Source organism: Varanus komodoensis, unplaced genomic scaffold (genome assembly GCF_004798865.1).
Source record: "Varanus komodoensis strain SLA01 unplaced genomic scaffold, ASM479886v1 scaffold5, whole genome shotgun sequence".
NCBI classification, from domain to species: Eukaryota; Metazoa; Chordata; class Lepidosauria; order Squamata; family Varanidae; genus Varanus; species Varanus komodoensis.
In genome coordinates this window covers 1,023,185-1,049,176 of record NW_025336087.1, presented here as the reverse complement: position 1 = coordinate 1,049,176, position 25,992 = coordinate 1,023,185, and the positions used below count along the sequence as shown (strand labels likewise).

The window sequence follows — 25,992 nt, the reverse complement described above, 5'->3', positions numbered from 1 at the left end:
ATGAATAGTTTTGCAACAACAGCTTCCTATTAGTATCCAATGGAACATGAAGTAAATTGCAATTGTTCTTTCTGTACTGGTATTCAGTAAGATTTTTCTACTTGCTGTATAGTCATCAAACCCACATCCTGTTTAACATGCAATAAATCAGTAAATTGTTCCTTAGCTGGCAATGAAAGAGTTGAAGAATTTGAAGCAATAGGGGAAGTTTCAAAAAGGCTCAGATTCATTGTTCTTCCTATCTTGAAATTTCTGTATGTATAGCTGTATTTTCTGAAGGACTGGCTCAAGTGAAATGTAAATGAGCTGCATGCAAATATATGCAAATTAGCAATAAGTTACCCAGTAAATTCACAAGAGTTCTCTAAAATGAAGAGCACATCTGAAGAATTCTGCAGGAGACCTGGTATTTTGCTCACTTTGTTTTTTATTTTTAAATAGTTCTCTCATGTTCCATAGTATAAACACAATTTTAATGTTAGCAATGGTACTTCTGGTCCTCTTAGAAGCTGCATGTGTATTTTCATATCAAAAGAATAAAATACTTTAAACAAGTTGGACACTACAGCTTTCAGGTTGCAGTAAAACCTCCAAAGCTAGTTCTCCTGACATTTATTCTCTCCGCCTTATCAGCATGCAGATTGTATAGAAACGGATGGGACCAAGGCAAGCTAACTGAGGTCCCAGAACAGGTCCTGCTAACCCATAGCTGCCTCAGGTTTGACACTAGACTCTTGTGGCTCAAGTATTCTTATGCACCAAACAACCTATTGCTGTTCAGGTCCTTTCTGTGAAGCGACTTAAAAAGGAAGCTTTCTAAAAACACTGACTTCAATCCATTTGAGAGCTTTTTCTTCACCAGTCCCACCAAAATGAATGGGAAATGAGCCAAAGCACCCGCCAGCTGAGCCTGGAAGCTCAGGGCTAGATTCAGCCCACTGCCATCCCCTGATGTTCAACATATGGGACCTGCACTGTACACAAACAGGAGGTAGCTAAACAGACATAATTTTCATCGACTATTAAATCAGGTCACAATAAGCACAATGATAAAAATCAGGATTTATAAACAGTCAAGTTGGGCTAAGTTTAATTTGCTTCATAGTAGTCTGTCCTGCCCAGATGTTAAGGCTTTCTAACACAGTTCCAGAGGTGACAGTTGCCTCTGTCACCACAGACAGTTGCTACATCATTATGCAAACATGACAAATTCATTTTATTAGTCAAATATTTGAGTTCCACTCAAGTGCACTAAACATGATCAAGGCTGCATTGGAAGCCATAATGAACTGCATTCACCACTAAACTATAGTTTAAATTGTTATATTTATTAAATTAAAAGGAAGACCAGTAATCAGAATCCCTCTTTTCCTGAAGCTGCTTAGGTTATCCATGTTTACTCAAACAATTATAAAAGTATTTCAGAGAGTCTTCTGCATTTCTTTTTCCAGCATCTGATGGCTGTTGGGCAAGAAAGTGCTCATTTCCAGCATCTCGAGTGTGTCGACTATGAATGTACTTCAAAAGTACATAGCAGGGTGTGAGACAGGGACTTTTCCACCCCCAGCTGGAGATGCCAGGACTGAACCTGGAACCTCCAGCAGGCAAAGCACATGCTCTGTCACGGAGCTATGAATCCTCTCCACCAAGCTGCAGGGCCTTCCCTGAACACCACCCTTCCCCAAAACCAATCTGTTGGAAACTGTCTTCTCCAATCAGTTGCCCTCCAAATCTTTTAGACTACAACTCCCATCAGCTTCAACCATCATAGCGAAAGGGCAGGAATGTTGGAATTGTAACCCGTAAGATCTGAACGGCACTGGACTGAGGAAGGGTAATTTAAAATGTCACAAATAAAAGTCAATCAAAATTTAAAATATTTGGCTGAGGGTCTGAGATCTTGCAAATGCGTGATCAGTGGAATTCTGTGTTCATCTGGAGCCAGTAGCAATGACAGAAGTCAAAATTGTTGTTGTTGCTGTCATTTAAAAAACAGCAGCTACTGCCTATATTTGTGCATGTTTCCCTTATGTCACACTGACATGGTCAGATGACCTAAATTCCTGAGTGTCACTGTGTTACACGAGTAGCTACTGAAGGAACATTCCTCTGATATGCAATACATTTGAAAATACTTATTCCAGATTCTGCCTCCTCAAGAAGCCAGAATTTCATTTCAGGGCTTGATTTTGCTTTCAGCGTTTCTCTGGAGCTTAGCCTTTTTTCCCTAGACCTTCAAATCAAGAACACTTTATTAACCCTTGACTTTTAATGTTGATACATATGGCACTTTTAGAAGTTTTGTTCATACTGGCCCACGGGTAGCTTTTAACAGGAGGCATTTAATTCTAATAGAGCTCTCTCACTTTGGCCTGCAGGGCATCACAGGTCTTTTTAGCATCGCCTAGAAGCATGGCTGTGTTGGGCTTGTAAAAGATTGGATTGTCCACAGCTGCGTATCCAACGCCAAGCGATCTCTTCATAACAATGACCTGAAATGAGAAGCTCATGTTAGATATACCACAAATGGGGACATTCAGTAATAAATACCTTATGAAAAAATGCAGCCTCCACCACTGGAAAAAGTTTCAATATACATTAACAGTGGTCTTACTAATTTGTGTACTGACACATAAGGCTGGGGACTGCCTTTTTCCCTACAGCTTCAGAAAGAAGAATTGGACACTGCTAAGGACTGCTACAATTCCTTCAAGTTATTGAATGAACATGCAGGTGCTGAGCACTCCCCAATGCCAATTTTGTAAATTTTGAGGGCAAGGAAAGAAAGACCCCATTGTCCTATCCTGAAGCATCCCCTCCTGTAAACCTGCCAGGTGATGAGCTCCTTCCTTCCTTTGCAGGAAGGAATAAAATGTCCCCCAAGACCGGAACATGGATAAAATTCCCCCGAGCTTTTAGGTGAGTCTCAGTTTGCTTTAATGTTAGCCAGTGAGGTGGCCGAGGATCTTCTCTCTTTAAACACAGCCACGTGGTTGGTACTGCCAGCCCTCGGGCTTTCCAAACACCCTCAGCCATGTTCCCTGGATGAGCACACTAAGTAGTCAGTGCTTTTTCACCAGGTAACAATCATGGCATTTCATCCAAGATGGAGGACCTACTGAATTTTTTAACCTGGGTGGGCGGTGGGGGGGGGGGGGGTTGGAGAAGGAGAAGTAGCAGCCTGAGCCTGGATCCCGTTTTTTAAAATTTTGGCCCACATTTAATGAGGAAGGCACACTGCAAAGCACAACACAAGCATGACCATGACTAGTTATGATAACCTTTTCCTCCAGAATGTCTCTGGCCCTATGGTAATGTGCTTTGCTATGAGCAAGCATGTGAGGAAGGGAGGGAGGATGTCAGCATCAACACTAGTTCTGGTGGAATCTTGGGGACTCTTGGCATTTGCCCAAGCACGCTCGGTGCTGATACCGGGCCTGTCCTATCCCATTTGAATCAAAACTGCAGAGTTCTGTTTGACGTAATGGACTCAGAGGACAAATTTAGAAAGCTTCTGAAGCAGAAGAGAATGATGAGCAGGAAGTAGCACTCTGACAAACTGTTCCCAGGCAGATACTGGGAACAGATAGTGCAACCTGAAAGAACATGCAAAGGGGGATATAGGCTAAGCAGTTTCAACAAAACCTTACAGGAACCCTCCTTCTGAAAAAGGGGTACAGGAAGGGCTGAGCAGGCTCTGCCCATATAAAGAGGAGACCTTCTAAACAAGCTATGTATTGTGACAGGTGTCAAAGACTTTAATACACTGCTGGCACTTGCTGCAAGTCGTTTTCCTTTTGGAAAACCAAGGGAAATGTTAAATCCTTATTGATCTGAAAATGCAGAGCCTGCCTCAACCATCTGCATCAGCCTTCTCCAACCTGGAGCCCTCCATATGTTTTGACTGCAGCTTCTATCATGTCCAGTCAAGCATGCTGCTTGGAACCTTGAGAACAGCATTCCAGCAAATCTGGAGGGCAACCGGCTGGAGAAGACTGGTTTGCCAGACATTTCCAATGGGACATCAATGCATCCAAAACAGGGCCAAGGACAGGTGGGGACATCAGGGCAGGGAGCCCACCTTGCTCTCCAGAATTCTCCCACATGGCACACACCCTTTTCCCTGCTTCCACCCCTTTTCCTAATGACTTCCTGTTAAATTATCACTCACCTTTGTGAGTGATGATTTTGTTCGTGCCATTTTTTCCTCATTCTCATAGGCTGAAATGCTTCCCCAAAGGCATAATTATTGGTAATCAATATTGTGTTTAAGCTACAATATTGTGTTTTTGTGGTTTGCCTCTGCCCACTGCTGTTCCCAAGAGCTTCTCCAAAATGGGATTCAGCTCTGAGACTGACAGACGTTCCAGTGCCCCTGACCTTTGTCCAATGACCAAGTATCACCCTCAGTGCCGTTCCCAGCTAGTCTATTGTTCAAGACAAGCTTTCTCGCCAGAAAATTCTGGGTCTGAATGATGAGAGTGTGATTTTGAGTTTATAGAAATAGTAAAAGCAACAAATTCGCACAGTACTGAACCAGCCATACATTCTAAGCTTTAGAAGAATGTTAACTCAAATACACGGCTGTCAACCTGCATAAAAAGGAGCATCAGCACATGACAGTACTGCAAGGTGGTGCATTGCAAATGCCTACAATAGCATGTTGCATTTCATGGGCAACCACTAAGTCGTCAAAATTATCTGCACTAGCAAAATGTCCATTACACAGTATAAATGTGTATAGGGTAACTATTTGTGGTTGCTCATTACTGCACACCCACACTTATTCTTTATGCTTTGCTCTGAATTTGGCCCGTCAGTTAGTATGAAGTCTGTTGATTAATAAACATAAGAAAATATGCCTGAGAGGAGTATACGGATTCAAATAATATAGGTTTAGGTAATTAAGACACTGGATGGCTAGAAAGCAGCATTTTCTATCATGCAATTTCACTGGGAAAAGAGTTGGCAAAGCATTCCATACCAAAACTTGTAGGTTTCTCAAACAGTTGCATCCCCTGTCTTCTCAGCTTATCATACATATGCATCTTTGGACTATACTGACAAAATGGTTCAGAAAGAGGAGTAAGCAGAGAGAGCCTTGTGGAGGTGTGGAACAGAAATACTAAATTTCTAAACAGAGTAGGATTCCCAACACTTTTTAAATTTTTTCACCCACCTGCTTTGCCTTCCAAACTTCTAGAACTGGCATTCCAGCAATGATAGAGTTTGGATCTTCCTGGGCAGCTGAATTTACTGTGTCATTAGCTCCAATAACAAGGACCAGATCAGTTTCTGCAGTAAAACACAAGGAGAAAGGGACCCACATATAGTTATGAACAGAACTCAAATTCCAATTGTTAGTAGCAACTGTGGTAGCACAGAGATGCCCTAACCAGGACTCCAAATTCCACTATGAACTAAACAAAGAAAGGAAATCACAAGGGAAGCCTTTCCTACACTAATTCTTGAGGTGAGTTAAGACAGTTCTTCCAAAAAAAATTTAAAATAGCATAAAACGAATGAACAAACAGCATGAAATTTTAAGTTCCAAGACATGAATACATTATTTTCATCACTAAATGCAAGTAGAAAGTGCTAGATAAGAACTGGCATAGTTTAGACTGCCACATTTACTATTATGATCAAACTTCAATAAAGCAAAAAATAGCAGGCCATCCATCTCTCCCACCTGGAAAGTCTTCATTGATCTCATCCATTTCTAGGACGATGTCATATGGCACACCAGCTTCTGCAAGCAGAACATTGAGTTGTCCAGGCATGCGACCAGCCACAGGATGAATTCCAAACCTAAGTGCAGTGGGGGAAAAGAGTGGTGTAAAACTGTTCTATGGTATATGAAAAAACATGGAGTGAGCTTAAAATTCTTCTCCTACAGCACAGCAAAGTATCACACTATAATTTGACATTTTGGTGACTAAAACCCACGACTAGGACAGCACTCTTATGGGCTGCCTCTGCATTTAGAAAGATGCCTCCAATCTTGAAGACTGGCACACATGCAATATCCTGCTGGGCTACTGCTCTCGGGATGAGAGGAGCACCAGCAGCAATTTTTGCCCCCCAACTTCCTTTTAAATAGGTCCTGGAGCCCATCTAAAGATAGGCCTATCTCCCCTCCTCACCCACTAGAAAGTCTCCTTTTCCTTCCCCTCCAAAGCTGAACTTGCAGTCTCTGGGAGCTACTGACATGGCTTTTCCCACAGAAGTGTCAAGGCAGAGGGAACAGGAGCTCGGAGTCCCCCCTCCTGGTGTTGTAGCAATACCTACAAGACTCTTTGAAGACCAGTCCTATGGGCCCTGGCATACTATGGTCCCTGACCATAAGATTGCTCTCTGATTTCCCTAATTCCTCAAGTGAATAGGGATGGGAATCCAGATTGCCTAAATCCCCATTTATGACACTGACCAAACAAGACCTTTCTTCTTCCCACCAACAAAAGGATTTCTAGGAATAGCAAGTTCATATACACATCCTTAAAGTAGCTTCATTATGTGAAGGCACACTATAGCAGAAAGACGAAAAGGAAATGCTTCACCCAGCAAGCATATGGTTAAATTAAGGACTTCACCCACCACAGGAGGTGATGACCACCAGCTTAGATGGCTTTAGAAAAGGATTAGATAAATTCATGTAGGATGGAGCCGTGGTGGTTGCTAGCCATGCTGGCTAACTGGTACCTCCAGAATCATGAGGCAGCTTGCTTGGAAGCAACCATGGAAGTGGTTATTGGCTTCCCGAGGCCTCTAACTGGCCATGTATGCAAAGAGGATGCTGAACTATAGACGTTTGGTCTACACCAGCACAACTCTCCTTATGAATGCAAACTGTTGGCATTTGCAATAGCAGCTGTTCCTTTAAAGCAATGTGCACCCCTGATTTCAGTTCACAGTCCTAGGTATAGCCCTATTGTCATGTGTTAAAGCAGCAATGCAAATTAGTTTAATACTCCAAATACGTCATACATAAAACCAATTTAAGCATACAACAAGAAGGAAATGGTGCCTATTTTTGAAATCAAATGATATTGCAAAGCCAGCCTTGGAAGTCTGCCCCCAACAATAGCAATATGGGTATAGTTATTTTCTAGTCACAAAGCAACTAAGAGGGTAGACCTATTTCACTGCCTTTGACTCCCATCAGCAGTTGCCGGACTGTTGAACAGCGGGGAAGCTGTTGGCCAAAAGCAACAGGAGGGCCGCGAGTTGCCCACCCTGCATCTTAAGTTCAGCTGAATGTGCAAGCTCCTCTCAAGCATCATGGGTAAAAGGTTATTGTAAGAAAAACCTCTCCCTACATGAACTGAACAAATCACAGAGATTTTCTATAAACTCCTGATCTGGCCCAAGACATGGAAATTTAGCTTTTCCTGGATCAAATCTCAAGTACACAAGGAACAAATTGCTGAAGTTATCAAACTAATAGGGCTGATTTTTGCCATAAAATTACTGAAAAGATTAAGCTTGTGGCAAGAAGGGGGCTGGAAGACAACCATAGCACATTTGCTTAATTAACTCCACTTGGGCATTAAAAAATGTTTTTCAAAAGCTTTGCCTTCTATTCCTGGAACATTCTGGCCTGTATTGCAGAAACACAAAACGGTTGTGTGAGGGGAAATGCAATAAATTATTTCCCATTGTACATCTGCTGCAGCTGGTACTACTGCATTCTAGCTGCCAACCCAGAAATACTAAATTTATTTTTTGCCAGCTATACAGGAGCACAGCATAGAATAATGTAATTGCAATTATGCTTCATTATCAACCCCCTCTCCTAATGAATCCTTCCTCTCTAATTTGCCCCCCCCCCCACAAATCACTTAGTTTATTGGAACCGTTATTTTCACCAAGCTTCAATCACAACCAAATATATTAGGAAAATATTAAAGATAAGCCCAGGTGAAGCTTCTGTTGCACAATCACTCTTCCTCACTCATATAACTGCACAGGAGCTCCAGGCAAAGTCATCTTCAATTTTTAACTTTCCTGTTCAATACATTTTGTCCCTATCACTTCTTTTGTCTTTTCTTTACTGCAGAAAATCTGTCAATGTAAAAACAGAATGGTTGCATGCTTCCTTTGATCAGGTACCTCCCACCTGGGAACACCTTAATGTTAAATTGCTGCTATTTTAAACCTCTGCAGCATGCATATGGTTAAGATACTTTTTAAAAAACAAACCTATACCATTATTCCTGGGCCTCCTAATTAACTGACAAAATCTGCTCCAATGTTTGGCTTTGGTTGTTCAAATAACTTGGCAAGTTGCTTTAAACAAAGATTTTGATGGTAAAAGTGTACAAAGATAGTAGCAATACTACAAACCAAGTATAAATGCATCTTTTCCCACCCAAGGGTTGTTGTAGTTCATGGATTTACTTACCGTATCTTTTCAGAATTAATGTCAGTGCAATATGTCTGTGCCATTGCTAACACTTACCAGATCTAGTTTCAAACCAGAGTTTACATCAGGAAACTTGCAAACCCTGTTTAAATCTAACCATGTTTAGGTTTTAAGATTGGAGCAGTTATAATACTACACTATGGTTAATTTTGACAAGGTTAAAAGGTGAGGAATTCAGGAGAGACCTGAAGGGGGTGTGTGGCAACTTGTGAGTCTATGCAACATTCCCAATCTCCTAAGTATTACACTTTAGGAGAAAATCAAGTTAAGGCAAAATTGCTGTGATAGAAAAGAGAAGACATGCAGTTACCAAAAATAGAGGCTTCTTCAATATTGTTTCAAAATGCATTACTTCCCATAATATGATAGTTCACTATACAAGTTACTAGTGTTTCTAAGCCTTTCCCAACATGCTGCATTGCAGTGTTGGACTACAACTCCCAGCAGCAAGGGGATGGAACCACATGGGATGAGCCCTGGGTTTACAAGAGAAAATCAAAGGTAGCTGCACAAGATCCTGAATCAGGAACACTCTGCTAGGGACAGGAGATGTCCCTTTGCAACATACCATTTTCTGATTGCAATACCTTGCCACTCCCTGCAACAAAATGCAATTTGCCACAACTAAACAACACAAGCACCTGCAAGGCTTCCCTGTTAAATATAGTGACCCTTTTTGCGGGGCAGGGGGATTCCCCTCAATAAATATTCTTGTTCACGGATCTTCTGTATCACGTCTTATTTAGCCCTCCAGTTAGCAGCATAGGAAGGATCTCTTCACACATCTACTTCCAATGTGTACTCCAGCAATTCTCCTCTTGGTTTGCAAAAGAATTTTTTCATACAAGCGTGTTTACATACTTTCCATTTATTGTGTAGGCAGTGAAAGCATCTCTGTGTTTTGAAGCTAACTCAGAAGAAACAACCAACATCCAATTTTTGTTTTAACTCATAAGGACTAGGAACTTTTGAGTATGGGGTAGGGGAAATAACAGCCTATAAGCACAGTAGGCTTCTTGCTTGCAAAGCACATCTGTAAACAGCTCGAAATATACTTTAGAGAGAAAATATCTACAATCCCTCTAGCAAAGACCAGATGGAGAATCAGATATACAACAGCAAAAGAAATATGACAAAATATTAAGAAGCTTAAAGTTACAGCCAGCCAGCCACTCAATAATTCAAGCCATGTGATGCAGACCTTACTCTTTCCAGAAAAGCACTGAAGCACAATAGCTTTAAGAAGACTTCTTATGCTAAAATCTATGTCAGAATCCGGGCAAGAAAAACAACTTATATTTAACTAACTTTTATGAAAATGAAGATTTCAGTTTTATACACTACCCAGTTCTCATAAATTGCCCTCCCCCAATCAGTATGTACAGGATTGTTTAAAGAATATCTGTATATGCAAAATGATTTCCACTACTGGTTGTTCAACCAAGAGAGAAACTGTGAGTGAAGTTCTAAATTTAATTGCATGCCTTTTTGTAATAGGGCAGAGGAACAGAAGCCATAAGATTCCATTATGGAGAGGATGCATGATCCCCACCAAAGGTACAGACAGCCTGGAAGCACATGACAGTGATCTCTGGCTGCACCACAGTACTGTTTGTTCACAGAAAAGGACCACTCTCTTTGGGCCTCCTATACGTTGCTGCTGCCAGTTTTGAAGCCTACAACAAAGTCTGAACTGGGGACCTATTCTAACTGTAGGGGTTCAGCCTATGCCCTCCCTCCCAAGCTTGGCCAGACAGGAAAGCAGCAAGTCCCACAAGAAAGCCTTTTAACAGGCCAGAACAGGTCCTGCACTGCAAGTCAAGCTTGCTCGCTGGTTCAGTACAAGGGGACTCTGCTGTTAGAGCCCTTGACAATGGACCATCTGTGATCTTGCCGTACAACGAGGCAGAACTGAGTCACGCTATCATTAGGGATTACAAAACCCCCAAACCACTTACTTATATTTAGAGTTTCCTGTCTTCGGGGTAACTCCCACTTACATGCATTCCAAATAACTACAGCACTCCATTTATGTTCCTATGCCCTCTCATTCATATCATGTCAGCCAAGTGCATGCTGGACAGGAAAAATACTGCATGCACAGGGATAATCAGAGGCAAAGCAGCTAGTGGAGCACGTTACACAGCAAATAAATAATGCTTAGCAATACTCAGAAATGTCATAGAGCAAGCAGAGACAGGTATCGCACAGATATAGCTTACTAGGCTCACATAAGTCCCAGCAATTTTGGCAAAAACTACAGGAGTCCCTATTTGCACGTAGATTATTAATTCAATTATCTCAAATGAATTCCGCGACAGGTTGGATATGCATGAGCTTCTACTGCGCCAGTGCAGCAGAAGCGTATTCACCACCCCAGCTTTATACAGTAAAGACATTGGCTGCCCTCCAGACGGGCAGCCTTGTACTCCAATGCGGGGCTTCTCTGCTGCAAGCCGTAAAACAAGAAGCAAATCTAGAGGACTGCCTGAAAGATCTGCGGCCAGTGCTGGGAGCAAAACACAATGCTAAGTAAAGTAAGAAAGCCTCAGAAGAAGGTAAGCGCAACCATGCTGGAGCAGGCCGATGGTCAATCTAGCCGAGCACAGTGTTCAGGCAGTGGGAAACCCACAGGGAGGAATCGTGTCCAACCAGTATAGACAGGCAGACTGCCTAATGCTGGAGGTAGCAAAGAGCTAGCAAAACTAATCACTTTAGCCTGAACTGTGACTAACATTCAAGCATCATATTATTATTATTATTGTTGTTGTTGTTGTTGTTGTTGTTGTTGTTGTTGTTGTTGTAACATTTCTATGCCGCCCCTTGCCGAAGCCTCGGGGCGGCTTACAACACAATAAAATACATTGAAATACAATAGAAATAATATACACATTTCAGAAAAATAAAATGCATTATTCAAGAAGTGGGTTGTATCTTGTCCCTCAGGATGCTAGAACTGCATTCTTCACCATTTTCAAAGAACATCTTTAATCACAGCTTACAACATGATGCTTTTCTAACCATGTGTATTGCTTCCCTTTCTTCTCTCTCCATCAGGAGGAACCTGGAAGCCCAAATGTTCTTTGCCAAAACGAAGAACCATGGTTAGCTTAAACTAAGAAAGAAATTAAGTTTCATTCAACCAGAGTTTCCGGTTTGGACATAAAGGGCTATGGTCAGTTTAAAAAGGCTTAGAATGCTTCTAATCCACTCGTGGCGGTACAAATGAAGGACAGAGAAATGAGCTTGAGTAGCCTTATTCATGTATTGCCAAACCAGCGTTTAGATTTGCATCCAAAGCAAACCACTGTGTTTGGTATTTATTTCCCCCAAATCCACACAGAATACATGCTGTCCTAAGCAACTATGAGGCAGACCAACACAGGCCAAGGACAGATGCACACTCCAGCACTGGAGCACTATCACCAGTTGGCACTGCACACTGGCACAACAGCTGTATTGCAAACACTGCTCCTACGATTTTCCTTCTCCATCTGTACAGACAATAAAGACATGCGGAGAGCCAGTATGGAGCAAAACAATGGCCAAAGAGGCATGCTACAAGACATTACCCTGGAACCACCCACGGATGTGCCCTCCCATTAAAGAAGCAAGAACCAAATTACATGATCAGCAGAACCAATCTCAGCTGCAGTTAGAAGAGTGTAAGTTACAGACTGGTTGGCAAGTGCGGAGTTTTTTGGATAACTTGAGAGCAGAGAACATCAGAGCATCTCAGTATGAGCCAGGATATGGTCTGAAGACACACGATGCAGCAATCCGGCTAAAGCTAAGCAGATCTGGATCGAGTCTCTGCTCGGAGAGGAAGGCATCCTGCGTGCCCTATCTTGAACTCCCTGGAGGAAAAGCAGACTCTTAATGGCAAGCTACCTTGGGCACTATCTGGAGAGAGAGATTTGTTATGCTGTGTGTGCAACATGAAGACATAGAAGGAAGAAGAGTGGGGAAGGATTTACACTCTCTCCAGATCCTGCAATAGCCCTGAAGTAGAACTGCTGCAGTGCATCACAGTGTCCAAGTAGAAATACATATTTTAGGGTGCAAGAGCTTTGCAATAGCAGGGGTGGTACAAACAGTTGTTAATTATGTTGTGCTCTCAGTCTGGCAAGTGCTAAACCTTTGACTTCCAAGGACTGCAGTATTTATCTTTTGCTTTTGTTGAGTGAGGCATTATTTACATGCTACCAGTAAAGGCTCTGGGGAAAAATATGTTCTAATATTACTGATCCACCTAATCACACACTGTTACATGACTTCTAAATTTAAAATGGCATTTAGTAGTTTGTATTACTGAGACATCTCTCTGTTTCAAACAAGGCATATAATAGAATGTAAAGAACATTAAAATGGGTATAGTTTAGGTAGAATGCTTAAAAAATAATCACAAACGAAGCACTGAATTTAAAGAACTTTTGCCAATCTGCTACATTAATGTAGTACAACGAAGATGTTCATAGAGAAGCCTGGCTTCAAATCCCAATTCCTATAAACTCAATCAGATGAGCAGATGGTACTACAGCTCACCAAAATTTCCAGTCTGCAAAAATGGAAACATGCCTTATAAAACCATCACAAAAGAAATGATTCAGAGAACGTCTTGCCCTTGCTAGAACAGGGTGACATTACCCAGTGCATTCCCAAAACCTTAACTCCCAGCATCATTAAGCACTGGTCTCGCTAGCTGGGGCTGATGGAGCTGTAGCCCAAACTAACAGGAGGGCACCAAGTTGCCTGCCCTCAGTACGGACTGCAAGAGCACAGTGCAGTCCAAGAATTTGTTTTGAAGGAGAACCCTGAACCCGGGAAAGAATGCAAAGCCTCAGTGCATACGCAAAGTATTGTTCTCTTCTTTGTCATTGTCTAAATGTATGTGCTGCTTCCCACCAGAAAGAAATAATCCTGAAGTGTCTTTTCTTACACACATACAGGGATGCAGGCCAGATTTGGCCCAATGGCCAACCTATCTGGTCCATGGAGCACTGGACAAGGGCCCTCACCCTATCCCTTGAAGGCTAGCAGGAGAAGATTCCCATTATCTCGAGTCACTGATTGGAGTTAACAACCTAGATGCCCTTCGGTTGGTGTGTTGCTCACCATCAGAAGTAGGAGGTTGAGTGAGTACGAAGAAGTGTTTTGCCTACCCCATGTCCTTCCCAGTGGGTGAAAGGCTTGGCCCAGGGGAGGTCAGTGAACTGAGGCACTAGCTGAAGGAATGCCACAGGCGAGTAAAACCTGCACACAGCAAAGAGCACTGGCTGGGAGAATGCTAGCCGGCATGACAGCCAGAGTCCTCAAGGCCTTATTTTTGGTGTCTTCTGCCCCATGGAGGGCTCAGAAAAGAGGGTCATCGAGCTTATGAAGGGCTCGGTGGGGAAGAATCATTCAGTTCTCTGCCCAGATACACTTTGTCAACCCTGCCTTATAAGAACATAACAGCAACCTGAGCAAAGATCTAGCTGTCCAACACACTGCTTCCCACGGTAGCTAATGAATTGCCTCCAAGCAGCTCACAAGTAGAACTCAAAGGCAAGAGAGATCTTCCCTGCCCTTGAAAATGCTCCTTGGTCCGTTCGTGGCATGTTTAGCATGAGCAGACCTTTTCTCTGTTGCTCCAGTGAGCAGAACTGGAGCAAACACATGGAAAGTGGAGAAAAACAGATTCGAGTCACCACTGAGAAAAACCTACTAATGGTCCTAGCTTCTCGGGAGTGGAGCAGACTGCCTTAAGAACTAGTGGACTCTCCTTCACTGGGTGTATTTAAGCCAAAGCTTACAGCTGTCTGGGTTGTTGTAGTTGCAGGATTCCTTCAGTGAGCAGAGGGATGGCTCAGATGACCTCCAAGCTCCCTTCAAGTTCCATGACTTGCAACTCTGGCTCAAGAGACGGTCGGTTCTTGCATCCCTGTTTTGCCATTTGGCTCATGGAAGCAGAAGACAGTGGTCCAACTTCCTATGTGTCGCAAGCCTTTTGTTTTTCAGCAGGGCAGAAATGGGACAAAGAAAGTGGGTGCCATGGAGAGACAGAAAGAGGCAGCTCCAACCAGACCTGGACCACCCTTTTTGGTTTTGGCCGACTTTGCCCATTACCAATGCCCGCAGTCAAAAGATTACTCCAGCTGTAATGCAGCACTCAACTTTTAAAAAATGGATTCCCCATCCTTGGCTTAGGATCTAGAAAGGACTCCAACTGCATTAAACCACCATCAATCCTATCACCATGCTAATTTTTGACAGAAGTGGTTCCCATTTTCATCTGCAAGTTATTTAGCTGAGATATTAGGTAAGATTCAACCCTAGGAAAAAGGTTTGAAAATGCTTCTTCAAACAAATGTCACATCCATTTTCTAGACATTACTGCAATACACAGGAGGATGGAGGGTGGGGGAGAGCATGAAAGGGTATCTATGCGGCAGGTATGTTTTTGCCTAGTTTTATTAATGCATTAAAGATGTAACTTGATGCAAAGGCGAACCTTATGTCATATGGTGATGTTAGGAAATGCTTTCTTAATTATTCAGGCAAGCGGATTTTTCTCTCTCCCTTGAAATTTCTCTGGAATTTCTGAATCAAGTCTCCAGCAAAAGGATTAACATGACACATTACACAATCGATAACCTCTCCTGGAACATGTTATGGCTACGGGCAAGATTTTCAAGAACGATGACGTCAGAGCACCCGAGACATCAGGAGTGCTGTCACAGCAGCAATACAACAGATGCAATTTTTCTTGGCACAGCACAAGTATTACACACTGATGACGATCAGATGTCTTTGTGTTGGCACTCATCTGCCACAGATGTGGAAGTGTGCAGCCACATCTGGATGCAAAGTGTCCTGAGGCTGTATGGGCTACAGGAAGCAGAGGGCGAGCAGCTGCATTCAATGAACACTACGGGCGTGTCATAAAGTGATGAAAGACCCAACTTACCACAAGCAGAACATACAGATTTCTTTCATCAAAACCCTCTAGGTAATGGCTTGATGAGTGCTTGCCAAAATGAGGTTGGGATCTAACGCACTTATGTCAAAAAGCTCCATTCATATCGCTTTTGTGCCAAGCTGACATACAAAAGCCATGACTCTCATGCTTTCTATCTTCAAGTAATAATAAAATGTAAAACTGAGAAGCCAGCCCACAAGGAGAAAAAAGAAAAAGGAAATATATGAGGAAGAGAAAAGAGAATAACCAGCAGTTTGCACAGATCAAACCGAGTTACAGAACCTTGTTGTTGTTAGTCTCAAAGTCGTGCCCGACCCATCACGACCCCGTGGACAACATTCCTCCAGGCCTTCCTGTCCTCCGCCATCTCCCGGAGTCCACCCAAGCCCTCACCCACTGCCCCAGTGACTCCATCCAGCCACCTCATCCTCTGCTGTCCGCTTCTCCTTTTTCCATCAATTGTTCCCAGCGTCAGGGTCCTCTCCAGTGAGTCCTTCCTTCTCCTTAGGTGGCCAAAGTATTTGAGTTTCATCTTCAGTATCTGGCCTTCTAAAGAGCAGGCAGGGTTGATTCCCTTTAAGATTGACTACTGCAGACCAAAAAAAGGAATCTGCTGTGGCGGGAGCCAAAGACCAAGCGGACGGGTTCAAAGCCTCAAATACCAGCATTTTTTAAAGCTTGAAGCTCTTTATTGCCTCTATCTAAGCCTTAGGAAAGGCATTTCAACTTTTTTTAAACTGGGGGGAAAAACTGGGCAAAAGCTAGGAAACAACTAAACCATCAGTGGTAAGGGAAAGGGGAAGGAAAGGGGAAGAGGATGTGGTCATCTAGAGCCAGCGTGGTGTAGTGGTTAAGAGCGTGGGACTGGGACTCGGACGATCTGGGTTCGAGTCCCCACTCGGCCATGGAGCCAGCTGGGTGACTTTGGGCCAGTCACAGACTCTCAGCCCAACCCACCTCACAGGGTTGTTGTTTTGGGGATAAGATGGAGGAGGAGAACGATGTAAGCTGCCTTGAGCCCTTTGTAGGAAAAAGGCAGGATATAAATCGCAATATAAATAAAATAAATAAATAAATCTAAAGAACTGATTTTGGGGGTTGTAGTTCAACGCATCTGGAGAGCACCAAGTTGAGGAAAGCAGGAACAGTATATGGCGAAAAAGGAATGGTGACTATGGCACCACACAACTGTTGAATTACCTTGTTCAGCTGCGCTCTATCTTTGGACAGAACAAAACAACAAAACGAAAACAAAAAACCAGAACCAACAAAAGAGTTTAATAGCAGAGAGCCACTTTTACTGATTTTCTTGGCATAGTTCCCTCAGAAGGGTTCCCATAAAAGGGACACTGACCCCTAAAAAGCCCTCTCAAATATGTGTCTATATGATTTTTGCAGAGACAGATGCTGAACAGGAGATAGAGATTTCTACCCAACACTAAACATACCAATCTAACTCCTGGGTCCTCCACACATAATTTCTCTTCATTGCCACTCACTCACCTGACACGCTTGCCGATTTCTCTCAGCATTCTCACCAAATCAGCAATGGGATACTGAGCCTTGGCTGCACATAGGCCGTAACCTGTGAGAAGGGTAGAAACTCAAGATATGCAATGTGTTCATACAATGCTTTTCAGTTTCCTGTGAATGCTGTGCTGGTGTGGTGTAGGGACCGGGCCCGCTCCTCCTACAAAAGAGCCATTTCATAACATAATAAAAGGGTGTGGAATTAGATTCTGAGGCAGGTGGAGAGGCCGGGCCATAGTCTGCAACTGATGTCTAGCTGCACAGACTCTCAGCAATGACTGAGAATTGGAAAGCTTCCAAATCTTTGGAAAAGTTTAGTGAACCACTGATAAAAATGGAGTAGGCCTAACAAAATGAAATTGAAGCTATGGTGTCAAGTTAAGAGGGCGGACCAGTTCAGAAGCATCAGAAACTCTAGGTATTGGCCCTGAAACAGAAAGATCCATCCTGACTGTTTCATTTGCTCTATCCAGTTTTGAAAGGGAGGAGGAGTATTCAAGTCTGGAATCAACTCCCTAGATTTAAATCTCATGTCACTAACAGCCAGTTTTCTAACCTTGCTTGTTTCCTTTGTTGACTTCTGCAATTCTCCCTTTTTTTGTACTGCAAACCCTGTCAGTCTGGTCAGCTTTAAGATACTATAATGTTTTAGTGAGAAAGTCTCTGTCCCAGCCTGCTTGGAAGGAAGGGGAGAAGAACTGCTATAACAGGCTGGGGAGACACACAACCCAAGTTAATACGCTGGTTAATTCTACCTTTCCAACACTCAGTCCTATACCAGATATCTATTAACATGTTATAATGGATCAGGAAGTGTCAGATATTGCATATGAAAGAGCTGTGGCAGACAGACCAGTGATATGAGGAGGAAAAATTTCCACTGCTGTTTTTCCAGGCAAAATTCTCATTTTGTTACTGAGATGCATTATGTGTGTGCAATCTGTATAGCTCCCTGTTGAAGCTACCCTATTTAGCCCTGCCTAAATCCCTGTTTTAAAAGGAAGCCATACTTTTGAGAGCTGTCAGAAATAAGTGTTCACCCAAATGGAGTGGGGTGCACACTTCTCCTTTCCAGAGCACCTAAAGTTTTGGGAAAGGGCAGAAAAGATGGGAGCACAGGAAATATGGGGGAAACCCTGCAAAGGGGGAAAAGAGTCTCCTACCCCCTTTTCACAAGAAGAACTCCCACAAGGCTTTGATTTCAAGAGAGTGTCAAGAGCGGTCAAGGGAGTGCATAGTGCTAAGGTAACAAGAAAGTGCAAGGTAAAAAATACACCTATTTGCAGTCTCTCTGGGTGAACGGCTATTAGCAGCTGCTAAGTTTTCATGAAAGGCACACACCTCATCACTTACAAAAGATGGCTTCCAGCTTCACTCATGTTGGAAAGCAGATTGCAGCACTAGTGAAGCATCCATCTTATTTTCAAAGGAGTGAGAATGGGAGTGCCAATGATTCTTCCTTGCACTGGGGCACGCGTGTGCAAATGTATCTTAAAAGGGTTACAGGCCTTTCCCCACTCATGGTGAAATCTCTATTTAAATAGCGACTTAAGATCGCAACCCATTAGAGAGTGAGAATTTGGGGCATGAATGCCTCCTATTTTTCATGTCTGTGTTGTGGTTGCTCCATAGTCACAATATATATCAATTTATATTGATAAAACGCATTTTATATCTCCTGAAATATTGGGGAGAATTGCTTTTTCTGGTTTTCAGGAGTACTTACAGTATCTAGAGCCTACTTTTTTCTTGCTTAGTTTCTTACCTTTCAAAAACCTTGTGTGCTTATTGACCCTTAGATGTCCTGTTATACTGTATGCTACTAGGCATTTTGGCATCATATAAGAAACCATGGCACCTTCCCCAATTGCCTAGGGTACAGAAAGTTTTATTATTTATTGTACTAATTGTTACTTGGTGAGGGGGAAGAGAATGGCAGCTGGTTGAAATTCACCCCCCCACACACACCTTAATTGTAACAGACAGTCTGCAATAGATATGAAGTAAAGCCAGTAAAAACATCAGCCTGGACCCTGGCTTTCCACACTACACAAATTAAATATATCATGGAACCAGTTCTATTCACAAAAAATGAATGAGAATTCATTTGCATATATGAACTGTAGAACATGAGCAAGGCCTCATTTTACCTGGAGTGATTATGATGTCATTGGCTTCCTTTATCATATCAATTGCACTGTCCACATTCACTTCTGTATGTGTGCCAGTAATTTCCATTGGCTTCCCACCAGCTGTTGAAGTAGTGCCATATCCACCAAGGATCACGTTGGCAAGAGAGCGGTTCATGGCCTAGGGGAGAAAAATACACAACTGGGTGTTTTAAACAGCTTGACTTTAAGATCAAAAGCAACAGACATTGTTCCACAAAGCAAAATTTCAGCCATTTTTAAAATTTGTTTGGGTTTATCCCACTCCAAGTTTTGATTTCCCATAATGCTCTAGCCTCAGAATGACACAATTAAATGTGATCCTCTCGAAAGACAGTGGAAGGCATCAAAAGTCTAGTTCCTGGGAATATGAGGGAGAAAACAGAAGAAGAAACTATGAACAGTGAAAAGTTTACATGGAGTTTGTTTATTTCTGTATAGCTCAGCAGCCAAAGCTCTCTGGGAGAGAGGGGAAAAACAGGAAGGAATGCCAATGGCAGTTGAGAATCACTAGCATTTCTCTCCCATTTTATATTATTTGTATCTTTCATACTTCTCCTTAAGTATAGATAAAAGATAAAGTGAGAGGGATAAAGGAAAGTAGCACTACTACAGAGGTCATCCTTATGATTAAATTTCTACAACAGGCATGCTTGCAAATCCCACTGAGCAAACATGCAAATAAGCCAAGGTGGGTTGGCTGCTCACTGAACAACCCTCAGTCCGCCTGGGAAATGATCTGGCTTGCACAGCTTGTTTTCCCTCTTCTTCCCCTCTAGTCCACTCTGGCCTGTGTCCCAGGTTCCTCTGCAGCAGAGCCTGTCTCATCTCTCCCTCCCCTCCCCACTCCAATCCAATCCTTTTCATCCACCCTCACTGTTGTTTTTTGCTGCAAAGAAGTGCAATCGGGACTCCACTTTTTCAGAACTTCATAACGTGTAATGCATTATTGTACAAGTCAGAATGCATTATTATTACTATGACTACTGTTGTTATTAGTTGGTCTTTTCCAAGCACACACTTGCAGCTACTGCGTATGAGTAGACTAGCCCGGTCAATTTGCGGTCTGCTTCCAGTTGGTATCAGATTGAGAGGGCTGCATATTGACTAATTTATGCAGGGTTACCAGGGTCCACTGCCTAGTTTTCAATAGAAAAGCACCAGTAAAGCGGGGAAAGCAGCAAAAGCAGGTGCTCCACTTACTTCCTACCCATTACATTTGAGTTCATTTCTAGAGACTTCTAAATCCTGGCAGGGACCAACAGTAACTGCAACAGTAAGTGCTCCAAAAAGAGCCATAAAAAGGTAACAGGAGTTAATAATTTACCCTTCTGAAATAGCTGGAGAAATGTTGCAGTGCTGAAAAGATGGAGGGTACGAGAACAGTCAATTCAACACTTAAAATTAAGAGGAATATATTGGTAAGGGAGATATATTGGCCTCCTCTCTTTTTGGTGTGCCTTCTTTTGCTGCTTTCCTCCCTTTACTAGTGTTTTTAAATATATATGCAGTCTGTCTACTCTGCATCACTACTGTTTTTGGCATCTGAAACAGACAAGAAAATTGACCAGCCAAGACTACACATATCAGGTATGCTCTGGCACACCTATGTAAATCTGACCAAAAAAAATGCAAAAAAAAAAAAAAAAATTAAAAAATCACATATTTTGAGCAAGCAAAAAATAAAAGGGCAAGGAACAAACAACAATCCTTCCAAAGAGTCATTTCAGCATCAATGACGAACTATAATGAAGTCCCCCTGCTGAATTGAGACAACCCATCATGGACAAGAACAAACCGTGAATAAGCCATAGGTCCTTGTGGCGGCTTGTTCATTAAAAAAAAAAAAAAACCACTCTGCAGAAATAGCACCAAGGCTGGATGACACAACAACCCACCAAAGCAGATTATTCATGGCAGGTTGTCACATTGTACAAACCAGTAAATTTGTTACTTGCTAATTATTCATTTGCACAGATTTGCTGCCACCTAGTGGCACTGCAAAAATTAGATCCCAAATACTGACTTTAAACCCAGCTGCAAGTTACAAATGTATTTAGCTGAATCTATAAAATAAAGATAAGGTATTTGATTTATTATCATTATATTTATTATTGTAATTATTAAATTTGCATCCTGCTCATTTTCCTTCCTACCCAGAACCCAGAGTGGCTCATACTGTTTTTCTCTGTTTTTGTCCTCACACAAGCAATGGGTTAGGTTGTCAGTGGCTGGCCCAAAGATCCACAGCTGAATAGAGACTAGAACCTGACTCTCCCAGGTCCTAGTTCAACACTCTAATCAGTGAAATACAGTGAAATTTTAAAGGATACTTGTAGTATCTATGAACAGTACACATAATTTCCATCATTATGAAAATATAACATTCCAAATTTTTGTATCAAACACATAATCAGAACATTAAAAAGTTGATCCAGTTTGCCCAACAACTGAGAAACAACTGCAAAACATACAGCACAGTACACTAATATGGTACTTGCTGGTTCTGTGCTTTAGGATGTGAAAGGTCAGAAACAGCCTTCTGCACTGAGCCCGGACTTGGCCTGAGCCAGTTCAACTAGGATAAGTCAGGGATGTTGAAGGCGTACGGGGATTTTCTGGTAGAATGCCGGATGACTGATAGAGAAAATGGCAAGGATTAGCAGCAGCAGCAGCAAGGTGGTTCTAAAAAGCAAACCTAAGTCAAATTGCTAGAAACCCTGATCGGATCTAATTCAAATGTCTATTTGTAAATGCATATAATGCATATATGCATCCCAGCATATGGTTTATAAGATAAAGTATTTATTTTATTTTTGATTCACTGTCTCAGTACTTTGCTTCTGCTGGAGGACTCTGCAATTCTAGATCTTTTAAAAGTGGATTCTACAAACCTGAAGTTTGTGCGTGCCCAATCTAAAGTAACACCTCCTCCCATATGAACTTAGCTCACAATCAGATCTTTATTTATGTATTTATTTGCATGTATTTATAGGCCGCTTATAATTGCCGAGGCCTTCCTCGGCGGCTTACAAGATCTTCAGGTTAAGTCTGCAATCAATGGGACTTACTTCTGATCAGGACTGCACAGAGGGCAAAACACAGAAGCACTATTTGAATTTGTAACTCACTTTTTGACTTGAGCCACAAATTGGCTTCCATCATTCACAAACTCTAACAACTCCATTCGAAACCATAAAGGAGGAGGCAAAAGAAGAACCATAAGGATCGAAGAGGCTGCACGAAGACTTTTTTAAAAGCTGAACTAAGAAAACCCACAGCTCTTCCCACCCATGAGCAATGATTCATTCCTCTGGAGAGGGAAGGCACAGTTCTATGTTCTCCTTACCACACACATGATATAAGATAGGATGGCACCAGAGGAACCAATTAGTGCGCCCACGATCGTTAGCAGGTTGTTGTTGAGCAGGAACCCTTCGGCACACAGTGCCCAGCCAGAATAGCTGTTCAGTACAGTAATAACGACTGGCATGTCAGCCCCTCCTATGGCTGCTGTTAGAGTAACACCCTGAGGAATGGAAATAAAACAAAGACAGAACATTCAAGCTCTCGGCAAGCACATTTGTTAGCTCAAAACACTTCTGGATGGTTTTCAGAGCCCCTTGTGTACTTAACAGTTTTTTTAAAATGTGTAACTAAATATTCAAATAATTAAATAATTTAAACATAAAGCATATATAAAACACAACTATGTTATATGATTGGCAGGTTACTATTACATATGTATTTGCTTCCTTTTCATACTTTGGCTCTTGATAGACATGAGAAGGAACTAATTATTAATGGCACTGAAGCTGCCTCCCTGAACCATAGGAACTTCCCCAGGAACTGTTCATTCAAGGGTTGAATATGAGTTGTCATTAAAACATGGATTGTTGATGAAATGTGGGTTATTGTGCTGTCCAAATCCAGCTGAGATAACAAGCCATGATGAACAACTCACCACCTACAACCCAACAACAGCCCATGTATTCTTTTCATAGGTTCTTCATGATTAACACGTCATAGCCCGTTAATGCAGCTGGGTTCAGACAACACAATAACCTACAATAAAACAAATTACACTCAGCCTTTGAGTGTAAGTTATTGCACTGTCTGAACCGAGTCACATTTTTGTCTATCTCCAGGAAGAATTCAACTGAACTTGAGAACTCTGCATACTCTTTAAATCATACAATCTGAGTTGACGGTGCTCCTGAAGGACATTCTGAAGGAATTTTTGCTAGACTAGTATTTTACACCCCTCCACTAGCATCTTACTTACCATAACTGCAGACAGAGCTGACACAGACCCTAAACAAGCAAGCCCAGTTGTGTAACTAGGATCCATCATATAGGGAACCATTCCACCTATGCTTGCAGCTAGCAAACCAGCATTCAATAAGTGTCGGCCTGGTAGGAGGAGTGGGGCTGAATTCAGGATACCTGTAAGTACAGAACAATTTCTTGGCCTGCTAAAAAGACATTAATAGCAACAACAGACCCTTTACAAAACATTCTCTCCCTGTCTGCTCCTATTAACATGGCAGTATGCCGTCACTAGTTCAGTACCAACCTTCTTCAACAAAGAATAGACTGCTAGCTGTGACAGGAATTTTCTTCTGGTTTTTGTGGCCTTATTATTATCATTTCTATTAACTTCTTCTCATTATTACAGAAGTCCACAAGCAAGAGTAACAGTGCACCTTAAGAGAAGAACCAGAAGCAGCTGACTGCATCACCCAACTGATGTTCAGCCCATCAGACCCTACTTCAGCAACTGGAGAATGCCTATGCCCCTCTTTCCCAACCTTCCACCTTCTGGATGTTGAGAACTACATAGCAGGCTGGAAATTAAGGGGATTGTATTACAGCACATCTGGAGTGTGCCAGGTTGGGGAAGACTATCTTACACGTTCTGAGGAGTGTGTATCTGCCCCCAACACACATACCCAAACCCCATGAAAACATCTCTTTTCTTATAACAAAAGGGAGGGTGTTTAGAGACCTGTAAGTATTTCGCATTAGAGCCTGAATTTGACAGCTGGCCCCATAAATAAATGAAAGACTTCCCTAAATCCCTTCCCTTCCCAGTTGTGTGGCCACAACTGAGAAGCAGGTACTCCAGATCCAAAAGGATCTGGACAGACTATGGAAGTGGGCAGAAGACAACAGGATGGTGTTCAATGTGGATAAGTGCAAGTTCTTGCACTTGGGGCATAGGAATAGCTGTCATAAGTACAGGTTGGGTGACAAGTGGCTGGAGAGCAGCACTTGTGAAAGGGACCTCGGGGTGCTGGTTGACTGCAGGCTAAACATGAGTCAGCAGTGTGATGCGGTGGTCAAGAGGGCGAACGCCACCCTTGGTTACATAGCCAGAAGTGTGGCTTCTAGATCGAGAGAGGTATTGTTGCCACTCTGTATGACTCTGGTGCACCCGCAACTGGAGTATTGTGCTCAGTTTTGGGCCCCTCATTACAGAAAGGATATAGCCAAGTTAGAGTCAGTGCAGCGTAAGGCCACAAGGTTGCTGGCCGGTTTGCAGGGGATGGGGTATGAGGCAAGACTGAAGGAACTGGGTCTCTTCAGCCTGGAGAAGAGGAGACTCAGAGGGAATATGTTGGCGACATACAGGTATGTGAGGGGATGTCACATGGAGGTGGGTAGAGACCTGTTCTCCCCTGCAGAGGAAGGCAGGACACGCTCCAATGGAGCAAAGCTCAGGGAACCAAGGTTCCATTTAGATATCAGGAAGCACTTCCTGACAGTTAGGACCCCGAGGGTGTGGAATGGGCTTCCACGAGAGGTCATTGAGGCCCCATTGGTGTGGGTGTTCAAAGATAGGCTGGACATGCACATGGTGGGCATGTTGTGAGCAGAGCCGGCTGGTGCCAGTCAGACGAGATGGCCCGAGAGACCCCTTCTGACTCGCTCTGTTTCTCTGTTTCTAAATCATTAACTCTGAGTTGCATCATGGAAATGCTGTTCAGATGCAAGAGATTCACTCTTACTGAAGGATTAACCTATGTCTGGGCTATACCACATCAAAGGTCAGGAACGAAGCTTCTCTCGTAAGCTTCTTTCTGAGATGCAAGCTTTCTAGCTTCATGGATTTTCCAGCATGTGAAGGAATATTCACCTTCCTTCAGCCTGCACCTGCAGACTCAGGTGGTATAGTCCAGACACAGGTTTACCACCTCAGTGAGAACTGCACCAAAATGAGGAATGAAGATGAGCTCTATTAATATGCATGCACTCATAGACAAAGAAAGGGCAGAATGTCCCATCCGAATAAGGGGAGAAGTTACCCTGTAGCTTCCCGTAAGCCACAAGAGAGCCACTGAAAGTCACGCCTCCAATATATGTGCCAAGGTAAGCCACGATCTTGGTGAGGTCTGCAGCTGGATCAGTGGCAAAGTGGGGATACTCAATCATGTACTCTGCCACGCAGGTGAGGACGGCAGCCAGGCCAACCAAGCTGTGGAAAGCAGCCACTAGCTGAGGTAAATCTGAAATCTGGATACGCTTTGCAATCGTCAGACCTGTGAGGACGAAACGTGTCAACGGTTAGGTGCAGTCGTGCCTAACAGAGAGAGAGAATATCGTTGCTTAATAACAGAGACATTGCTGCCAGTAACTAAGGGCTTCTCCACACAGATGTTTTGTGGTCCTTTGCATGACACTGTCATTCTGCAGGGCCTCTCCCAGGTTTTTCAGACATTTCAAAGGTCTTTTCTTTGTTTTCAGACAGGAAAGTGCAGTATTATCCTAGATGCCAATGATTCACTATCAGAAGCCTCACGTATGGCCATAAATCCACTCTATACCACACCATCCCTTTATGGTTGTGTACTGAAACATACAAGAACATAAAGAAAGGTAGAGGAGGACCCTGCCCACAAATTAAA

The 25,992-nt window shown here is 42.7% G+C and overlaps 1 protein-coding gene across 4 annotated transcripts in view; it reads right to left on the bottom strand.

The window, feature by feature from the left end:
- Positions 1-409: 409 nt before the first annotated feature.
- Positions 410-25,992, bottom strand: part of NNT (nicotinamide nucleotide transhydrogenase) — a 59,096-nt gene continuing 33,513 nt past the window's right edge. For all 4 annotated transcript variants that reach the window (XM_044446265.1, XM_044446266.1, XM_044446264.1 and 1 more), the window contains 8 exons: positions 25,393-25,626; positions 23,370-23,530; positions 22,434-22,613; positions 19,067-19,226; positions 16,890-16,971; positions 5,693-5,811; positions 5,180-5,295; positions 410-2,492 (listed from right to left, as the gene is read on the bottom strand). In XM_044446265.1, coding sequence (XP_044302200.1) covers positions 2,349-2,492; positions 5,180-5,295; positions 5,693-5,811; positions 16,890-16,971; positions 19,067-19,226; positions 22,434-22,613; positions 23,370-23,530; positions 25,393-25,626 — 1,196 coding nt within the window. In that variant the 3' untranslated portion in view covers positions 410-2,348. The remainder of the gene's footprint in view (positions 2,493-5,179; positions 5,296-5,692; positions 5,812-16,889; positions 16,972-19,066; positions 19,227-22,433; positions 22,614-23,369; positions 23,531-25,392; positions 25,627-25,992) is intronic.